At 47.5% G+C, this 10079-nt stretch overlaps 1 protein-coding gene across 1 annotated transcript; it reads right to left on the bottom strand.

Annotated features, from left to right (window-relative positions):
* Positions 1–1273: 1273 nt before the first annotated feature.
* LOC134351198 (protein C-ets-2-like) lies at positions 1274–9671 on the bottom strand. Its single transcript, XM_063057308.1, has 3 exons — positions 9512–9671; positions 2566–2684; positions 1274–1489 (listed from the first exon to the last, which is right to left on the bottom strand). Exons 1-3 carry the CDS (start codon positions 9669–9671, stop codon positions 1274–1276), a joined length of 495 nt encoding a protein of 164 aa, XP_062913378.1.
* Between the last annotated feature and the right edge of the window lie 408 nt (positions 9672–10079).

Here is a 10079-nt window from a genome sequence, read left to right as displayed (position 1 = left end):
TGGCCGTCCATTCCAATTCCATTATGTTTGCCCATGGCCTCCTCAACTGCTATGAGGAGGCCAAACTCAGGTTGGAGAGCATCACCACATATACAGTCTGAGTGGCCTCCGACCTGATAGCATGAAGGTCGATTTCTCTAACCTTCAGTAAAATTCCACCTCCTCCTTACTTACTCCTTCCCCTCCCACACCTTCTTATTTGGCTGCAGCCCCTTTCTTTCTAGTCCTAATGAAGGATCTTGACCCAAAATGTCAACGGTTTATTGCCCCGCTTAGCTTCGACCTGACTTGCCGAGTTTCTCCAGCAATCTGTGTGGCCCCTGTATTCTATCTTGGTAGTTTCCAGCTTGTTGGCATGAACATTGATTTCTCTAACCTCTAGTATCCACTCCCCTCTGTTTCTATCTTCGACACTCATCCCCTTTTTTCTCTCATTCTGTTTGCCCTCTCACCCACTCTCCCCTCCCCACCATCATAACCAGCCCACGCTTTCTTCAGTCTGGTTCCCAGCCCCTCCCCTTCATTCTATATCCACCGTCCTTTCCTGTCAGACCCTCTCTTCTTCCACCTATCACCTCCTCGTTTCACACATCAATCACTTTGTCACCACTCCCCCACCCTCCTACCTTCCCCGTCTCAGCTCGATTGAACTATCACCTGCCAGATTTACTCCTTGCTGTCCCCCCACCCCAACCTTCTTCTTCTGGCTTGTGCCACTTTTCCTTCCAGTCCTGATGAAGAGCCTCAACCCAAAATGTTTATTCCCTTTCATTGATGCGTCTGGCACTGTTTTCCCTGGAGTGAAGGAGGCTGAGAGGTGACCTTTTAGATGTTTATAAAACTATGAGGGGCGTAGATAAAGCGGACGGACACAGTGCTTTACACTAAGGCAGAGCAGTCTAAAGCTCGAGGGCACAGGTTTAAGGTGTGAGGAGAAAGAATTACAGTTGACGTGAGGAGTAACTGCTTCACACAGAGTGCAGTCTATATATGGAACGAATTGCCAGAGGAAGTGGTTGATGCAGGTACAATAACAGCATTTATAAACACTTGGATAGGTACAGGAATAGGAACGGTTTTGAGGGCCAAGTGCAGGAAAATTGGACGAGCTTGGATGGACAGCATAAACGAGTTGGGCCGAAGGGCCTGTTTGAGTGCTGAGTGACTCTAAAATTAGACCTTCTACCAGTTCCAATTTTCAAGTGAATCCAATGTGTCACTCTCTGTCTTCAAACCTTATGTTAAGTAACACGAAAAAAATGGCTTTAATTCCTCAAGGTCCCGGCCCTGGCTTGACATTCAGATGAGCGTGGATTTCCTGGGGTGTCTTTCCCAGAAGGCCTTGGACGTCACAGGCAAATTGATAGACGTAGCGTTTGCCTGACGTCTTCTGAATGATGTCCCGGTGGTAATAGTACCTGAGACAACGACTCAGCTTCTCATAGTTCATCTTAGGTTTGTTCTTCCGATTGCCCCAACGTTTGGCCACCTGAGAGGGGAGGGGCGAGGAGGGGCCGATGGAGAGAGAGAGCGGGGAGGGGAGAGGGAGGGGGAAAGAGAGGGAGGGAGAGAGGGATGCTAGAGAGAGCTACGAGGAGAGTGGAGTGAGAAGAGCAGCGAGGAGAAGAGGAGAAAGAGAGAGAAGAATTCCTGTTAGTACTGGTGCTTGGTTCAGATCAAATCAGATACGGACCGCCAGGCTCAAGGACAGCTTCTATCTTGCAGTTAAAAATTTGATTCCACTTATACGATAAGATCGACTCTTGGCCTCACAAATTACCTCGTTATCGCCCTTTCACATTATTGTCTGGCTGCACTGCACTGCACTTTAACCTTCACACTTTTTTCTTCATTCTGTTTTTTTCCCTTGTACAATCTCGATGAACTGATGTAATTAAATGATAGGCGTGGATGACATGCAAAACAAAAGTTTTTCACTCTATCGCGGTACATGTCACAATAATAGTCCAAGACTATTTCATCTCTTTCCGTCTGCAAATCTGCGCATTTTCAAAGCCTGTCTGCTGACTTTTCATCACACTCCCTCTCAGGCAAGTGCATCCGTTGATAAGGGGAACAGAACTGTGAACAGTGATCAGATATGGAATCAGTGGCACAGAGGCTACTGACAATTAACCTACTCAATACGCTTCAGCTGAATCTGCACTGCGCTCCCTCTGTGATACATTCCTCTTTTCTTGAGTACGGAGGTTGGACATTCTCTCTTCTCCCCTGTCACATCGGGCAAAAGAAACATACAAACCTGAAAAGCACATACCACCAGGCTCAAAGTGAGTTTCTACCTCACTGTTATCAGGCTCTTGAAAATATGGACTCTTGACCTCACAATCTACCTCGTTATAACTTTGCGCAGTGCACCGCACTGCACTTTTCGTGTCTTTATTTACACTTTATTCCGAATTGTTTCTGTTTTAGCTTGTTCTACCTCAATTCACTTTGTACTTGTTATCTGTATAAACAAGATTGCATCTCGGTACCTGTGTCAACAATAAACCAATTCCAACCCCAATTCCAGTTCCATCTGGCTGACGGAAAGCATCTCACCTCATCAGGATCGGAGAGTTTAAACTCCCAGCCGTTTCCAGTCCAGCTGATGAAGGACTGACAGGATTTGTCCAGGAGCAACTCCAGCAGGAATTGCCAGAGTTGGATGGGTCCGTTTCCTGCGGGGGAGGGGGGTGTCGAGGGAGGAGTGCAGTGAGAGGAGGGGGGAGGGAGGAAGATGGAGGGACAGAGAGATCGAGAGTGAGATCTAGTAAGAGAGGGTAAGGGAGAGGAGTGATTGTCGAGAGGGAGAGTGGGCTGAGTCGCCTGACGGATGACAGGAGAGAGAGAAAATGAGAGAGGGTAGAAATTGAAGAGAGAGATTGGGGAGTGGAGAGAGGGACAGCGAAAGTGAAAGGAGAAATAGGAAACGAATGAAAAGGGGAAAGATAAAATATGAAGACTGAGAATGAAAGAACGAATGAAGAAGAGGAAGGTGAGCGAGAGATGAGAGGGAGGAGAGAGGAAGAAAAAAGAGGAGGAGAAAGGAGCAGAGAAGAAAGTGTGAAAGAAGAGAGGGAGGAGCAAGAGTGATAGGCGAATATGGAGAATAGGAGAGGGAAAGGGAAAGGAAAAGGTGAGAGAAAGAGGTAAGAAGAAAAAATAAAACAGAAAAAAGAAATAAATAAGAAAAGTGGAAAGAGAAGGTGCAATAGAAGGAAGAAGAACAGAGAGAGGGAGAGAGAGATAGAGAGATAGATCAAATGTCAGTCACTGTCGCTGGTAAACAGGACAGCACTCGGCTCTAATCTCCCTCAGCCCTGATCGACCCATTACAATGTACAAATATTCTTGTCCATACCGGACTTCGAGACGATTAATCTCTGTATTACTGCGACTTGCGCTCCCCATGTCCCCATCAAGCACCTCCCAGACTACCTCTCACCTGCAGATCGGGGGAGGGGGCAATATTTTATCAACAGAGGTCACCACTGAGAAAGGTATCACCTAAGTGAAAAGGGTCACAGAGATAGAAAGGGGAGCAGGGGCCAGAGGGGATCACAGATACAGAGAGGGGTAAAGGGGCTGGTGATGATCACAGGGTTGGGGAGGGTCTAGGGCCCAGAGCGGTGAGTTAAAGACATGGACTCAAGGTGGACACAGAGGCAGGGAAGGGTTTAGAGGCCAGATCGGGTCACAGAGAAGGGGACGTGGGTAGGTGTTGGAAGGTGTTACAGAGATTGGAGGAATGTAGGTGCCGGACGGGTCACAGATATGGGAAGGAGTGTAGGAGCTGGAGCAGATTACAGAGATGAAGAATAGTGTAGGAACCATAGCGATTCCAAAAGATGGGGAAGTGTGTAGTAACTAGACTGGCTCACAGAGGTGGTGTAGGGGCTGGAGGGGCTAACAGAGACACGAACAAGAAGATTGGTAAGGGTGTAGAGGCCGGTGGGAATTCAGGGACAGAGAGGGCTGTAGTGGGTCACAGAGAGAGGGAGGTGGTAGCTGGGAAGTGGGAGGGAGCAGCGAGAAGAAGGTATGGCTCAGACGGTGGGAATCTTTGCTTGTTGAGGCAGCGCCTCCTGTAGATTCTACCGAGAGTGGGGAGGGATGTGCAATGTACGTCTTTTCTTCTCGTTCCAAAACGCGGAACGGACCATCATAAGGGGGCCTAAGGGGATATTGGTGTGCATAATGGTGGACGAAAACAAGCGAGGCGAAATGTCTGTCAACAGGAACCCACATGTGCTGTACACCATGATGGGAAGCAGGAATAGGAGAAAAGGAATTGAATATACTGAGGTCGCTGGAATTCTATTGAGTGGTCAACTAGGTGGCGGTGGCATCAGGAATTAGAAGCCAGAGCAGCCTTTAAGGAGCGATGAAACCGCTCGCATAGGCCATTGGTCTACGGGTGATACGCCGTGGTGTGAGTAACCTAACGCCGAGGTTCTAGGCCATCGCAGCTCAGAGGTCTGATATGAATTGGGCTCAGAGGAAGTATCAGATGGGGTGCCAAATAGAACGACCCAGGTGCTGATGAATGGCCGAGCCACGTCTGCAGCTGTCGTTCATGCTGGAGGGATGACCCTCTACCATGGTAATGAGCTGCGTGAAACTGTGGGTGGGGGGTGGGAGGACCAACAAGGTTCACATTGACGTGGTCAAAACGTCACTCAGGGGCCTCAAAAAGTGTTAATGGCGCCTGGGTGTGATGGTTAATATTTGAACACTGGCACCCCACACAGGCTGCAGCCCAGTCATACATGTCCTTCCAGAGGCCATGCCACGCAAACTTTCTGAGGTCCCTGAGTGATGTTTTGACCGAGAAGTGCACGGTGATGGGAGAGGACAGAAGGCCATGGAGGAAAGAAAATGGGAGGAAGCACCAGAGGAGGAGTTGATGGGCAGGTAAGGTGATAAGGTGAGAGACGGAAACGTGAATGGGGAATAGTAAGGGGGGGGAGGGGCACTTTACCGGAAGTTCAAGAAGTGCCATGAGGTTGGGGCTATCCAGGTGGATTGTAAGGTGTTGTTCCTCCAACCTGATTGTGGCCTCATCACAACAGTAGAGGAGACCATGGACTGACATATCTGAATTGGAAAGGGAAGTGGAATTAAAATGGGTGGCCTCTGGGAGATCCCTCTTTTTTGGCGACAAACCTTAGGTGATTGGTGGTCTGCCAATGTACGTCATGTCTCACCGATATGCAGGAGGCCTCACTGGAAGCACCGGATACAATCGATGACCCCAACAGACTCACAGGTGAAGTGTCATCTCACTTGGAAGGACTGTTTGGGGCCCTGAATGGTAGTGAGGGACAAGGTGCAGGGGCAGTTGTCGCACTTGTTCTGCTTGCAAGGATGTGTCGGGGGTTGGGGGGATGAAACGACAAAGGAGTCACGTAGGAAGATATCCCTATAGAAAACAGATAGTGGTGCGGGGGGGGGGGGGTTGGAAATGAAAGATGTGCTTGGTGGTGGGATCCCAATGGAGGTGGCGGGAGTTAAGGGGAATTATGTGCTGGATGCAGAGGCAATTGGGTGGTGGCTGAGGACAAGAGATTCCTATACCTGGTGGGGTGGTGGGAGGATGGCATGAAGGCAGACGTGTGTGAAATGGAAGTGATGTGGTTACGGGCAGCATTGATGGTGGAAGAAGGGAAGCCCCATTCTTTGAAGAAGGAGGACAGTTCTGCAATGAAAAGTCTCATTGAGAGCAGATGCGGTGGAGATGGAGGAATTAAGAGAAGGGAATGGCATTTTTACAAGTAACGGGGTGGGAAGAGGTACAGTTCAGGTAGCTGTGACAGTCAGTGAGTTTATGATAGACATCAGTGGATAAGCTGTCTCCAGAGACAGAGACAGAGAGATCAAGAAAGGGGAAGGAGGTTTCAGCAATGAACCGGGTAAATCTGAGGGCATGGTGGAAAATGGAGGCAAATTTGATGAAGTCAATGAGCTCTGCATGGGTGTAGGAAGCAGCAAAGCAGCACCAATGCAGACATCAATGCAGCATAGGAAAAGTTGGGAAGTTATACCAGTGTAGGCTTGGAACATAGACTGTTCAACGTGGCCGACAAAAATGCAGGGATAGGTGTGACCCATGCAAGTCCTGCCTTTTTGTCGACTTTCACATGGGTCCCAGCTATGCCTGCCTTTTTCTCAGCCATGGCCTCATCTGCTGCTGCGATGAGGCCACAATTAGGTTGGAGGAGCAACGCCCTATATTCCACCTGGGTAGCCTCCAACCTGATGGCATGAACATCGACTGCTTGAACTTCTGGTAATGGGCCATCCCTTCCACCTTCACCATTCCCCATTCTAATTTCCCTCTCTCACCTTAACACCTTACCAATCCATCACCTCCCTCTGGTGCTCCTCCCCCTTCCTTTTCTTCCATGACATCCTGTCCTCCTGTCCTCTCCTATCAGATTCCCCCTTCTGCATCCCTTTGTCACCAATCGACTTCCCAGCTCTTTACTTCACCCCCTTTCAGTTTCACCTATCACCTACGATCTTGTATTCTTCCTTTCCCGCCCCCACAGCTTCTTACTCTGACTTCTCACCTCTTTTCTCCAGTGCTGTTGAAGTATCTCAGCCTGCAACCTCAACTGTTTACTCTTTTCTGTAGATGTGGACTAGCTTGCTGAGTTCCTCCAGCATTTTGTGTGTGTGGCTTGGATTTCTAGCATCTGTAAATGTTCCCCTGTTTGTGACTGACAACCTAAACAGGCAATGAACAGCATTAATAATCATCCCGCTGAGTCTGATTCAGAAGGGTAGGGTGGAGGAGAGGCACGCTGTGGTGACAGGATATTGATTAATTAGGGGAATGGGCAGGAAGTTCTTTGGGCGAGAACAGGATTCCCAGATGGTATGTTGCTTCCCGGGTGCCAGGATCCGTGATATCTTGAATCGAGTCCTCACCATTCTTAAGTGGGAAGGTGAATAGCCAGAAGTTGTGATCCACATAGGTACTAATGTCGTGTGTGGGATGAACAACAAAGTTCTGCATAGGAAGTTCAGGGAGTTAGGTGCTATGTTAAAGGGCAAGAACTTCAGGGCTGTGATCTCAGGATTGCTACCTGTGCCATGCGCTGATGATGCCTAACTAGAAGGATTATACAGTTTAACATGTGGCTAAGGAGTTGGTGTGGTGGGGGAGGGAAGACATACGATATTTAGATCATTGGCTCTCTTTTAGGGAAGGTAGTGCCTATACAGACGGTACGGTTTACACCTGACCATAACAGGAAGGTTTGTTAATGCTGCATGCTGGGGTTTAAACTAGAGTTGCAGGGGGATGGGAACCACAGTGCTAGAACAGTTAGTGGAGAGGTTGTGGAGGCGAAGGTTGGTAAGACCTCAGACAAAGTTAGGGATCAAAAGGTTGATCAAGGTGTGGTGTCCTGAGCTGCCTGTATTGCAACGCAAGAAGTATCGTAGGAAAGGTAGATGATAGTGCTGAAGATGAGGCAGCTGGTTTACAAACAGAGGCAATATGTAGCAAGGATAGGGAGAAATTGTAGTCAACAAGTTGAGTTGCATTGTAAAAGATGGGCAAAATCAAAAAGGGTGAATACAGGACTGAAGGTGTTCTATTTGAATACGCACAGTATGCGGTAAAAGGTAGATGAATTTGCAGCATAGTTTCAGTATGGCAGTTCTGATGCTGTAGGCAGCACTGACTCATGCCTGAAAGATTATAAGTGTGAGCTTAATGTCCAATGGACACACATTGTATCGAAAGGACAGGCAGGAAGTCAGAGGGAGCAGCGCTGCTCTGTTGGTATAAAATGAAATGAAATCATTTTGGTGATTTCACCAAAACCTATATTGGTGACCCCGGTTCCCTCGGACAATCCCAGAGTTATTGCACATGTCAGCATACTGAGACCCGACTCAGTATGGTTTCCTCAAGCAGAAATCTTGCCTGACAAACCTATTGGAATTCTTTGGAGAAATAACAAGCAGGATAGCCAAAGGAGAATCTGTTGATGTTGTGTACTTGGATTTTCAGAATGCGTTTGACAAGTTGTCACACACGAGGCTGCTTACCAAGCTATGAGCCCATGGTGTTACAGGAAAGATTCTGGCATGGATAAAGCAGTGGCCGATTGGCAGTAGGCAAAGGGTGGGAGTGAAAGGAGCATTATCTGAACGGATGCCCCTGATAAGTGGTGTTCCACAGGGGCCTGTGCGGGGACTGATTCTTCTTACATTATAATTCAGTGATTTGGATGATGCAATTGATGGTTTTGTTGCAAAGTCTGAAGATAAATTGAGTGGCAGGTAGTAGGGAGGCTGCAGAAGGACTTACTAGACAGATCAGGATAGTGGGCAAAGAAATGGCAGATGGAATACAGAGCCATAAAGTGTATGCACTTTGGTAGAAGAAATGAAAGGGTTGAATATTTTCTAAATGGAAAGAAATACAAACAAAAACTGAGGTGCAAAGAGACTTGGGAGTCCTTGTGCAGGATTCCCTTAAGGTTAATTTTCAGGTTGAGTCTGTGGTGAGGAAGGCAAATTCAATGTTGGCATTCATTTCAAAGAGGAATAGGTAAAAGCAAGGATGTAATGTCGAAGCGTTATAAAGCGCTGCTGAGGCCTCAAATGGAATATTGTGAGCATGTTTGGACCCCTTGTCTGAGAAAGGATGTGTTGAAACTGGAGAGGGTCCAAAGGAGGTTCACAAAAATTATTCTAGGATTGAATAACTTGTCGTATGAAGAGCGTTTGATGGCTATTGGCCTGTATTCACTAGAATTCATAAATATGAGTGGTCACCTAATTGAGATCTATCTAATGGTGAAAGGCCTTGATAGAGTGGATGTGGAAGAGTCCAGACCAGAGGGCATAGTTTCAGAATAGAGGGGCATCTTTTTAGAATGGAGATGAGGGGGAATTTCTTTAGGCAGAGAGTAGGGATTCTGTGGAATTCTTTGGTAGCTGTGGAGGCCAAGTCTTTATGTACATTTAAGGCAGAGGTTGAGAGATTCTTGATTGGTCAGGGCATGATGGATTACGGGGAGAAGGCAGGAGATTGGGTCTGAGAGGAAAATTGGATCAGCCATGATGAAAAAGTATAGCAGACTCAATGGGCCAAATGGCCTATTTCTGTGCCTATATCAATGGCCTATGTATATCATCCAGGTAAACAAAAAGAAAAGCTAAGAGTTTCTATAGATAGTCCATCATTCGTTGGAAAGTCTGTGCTGCATTTTTAGCCCCAACAGCATTTGCAGAAAAAGAGGGCAAAACGGGGTTATCACAGCCGTTTTTTGGAAGGTCCCCCAAGCACACAGACACCTGATGGCAGCTCCCAACTAGATCGACTTTGACAAAAATAAATTTCCGGCTGACCGTGCCGAAATTCTAGGATTTGAAACAGCTCGTAACAATCGGAGTGCTGGTCTTGTTAGGGCGTTGGTAATCGCCTCATAGGCAGCAACCACCATCGGATTTAAGAACTATAAGGAGGGGCGATTCGACCAACGTACGATGTTGGCAAACTCAGCCCCTTGCGACCGTTTCTGGGCCCATTCTACGCGTGCGGCACGGACTGGCGGGCCAGTTATGGGAATGTGGCGCTCAACACCCTGCTTAGACACTGTAGTGAAGCATGTGGCCTTAGTGAGGTTTGCGTTGGCCGACATGCGTAATAACTCTGGAATCGGGGTCACCAATATAGGTTTTGCCAAATAAAACGACATAAGTTATTTCATGTTTAATTTTAAAAAACCGTACAGCTCCATATTGCACTCCAAAATAACTGAACACAAAGCGCGGCAAAAGCTACGCCTTCAGGTGACCAGCCTCTTAAAGTGAAACACCAGCACTGATGTCGGTGGTTGCAAATGATGTACACTTACGCTAATTACATCACCCTACAATATAACCTCCCTTGGGTTAGATCCTAGCCTGTAACCCGCCCTTGGGGATTTGCTAATCTATAAATAAACCCCTGAACGACTGGATTAGATCCTAGCCCATAACTGAATCCTGGCTACCCTGCAGATAAACCTTTCAATCAATGGATTAGATCTCAGACTGTAACCTACTCC

Source organism: Mobula hypostoma, chromosome 8 (assembly GCF_963921235.1).
Source record: "Mobula hypostoma chromosome 8, sMobHyp1.1, whole genome shotgun sequence".
Taxonomy (NCBI): Eukaryota; Metazoa; Chordata; class Chondrichthyes; order Myliobatiformes; family Myliobatidae; genus Mobula; species Mobula hypostoma.
This window is presented reverse-complemented; position numbering and strand designations above follow the sequence as displayed.

What these genes read in the sequence shown, in the direction of transcription:
- LOC134351198 (XM_063057308.1), bottom strand. Translation starts at nt 9,671, where the DNA reads ATGTCGGCCAACGCAAACCTCACTAAGGCCACATGCTTCACTACAGTG. An exon ending in TGAGTTTGCCAACATCGTAC is followed by an intron (nt 2,685 to 9,511) that starts GTTGGTCGAATC and finishes CCTCCCCCGCAG; the next exon opens with GAAACGGACCCATCCAACTC. An exon ending in AACTCTCCGATCCTGATGAG is followed by an intron (nt 1,490 to 2,565) that starts GTGAGATGCTTT and finishes CTCCCCTCTCAG; the next exon opens with GTGGCCAAACGTTGGGGCAA.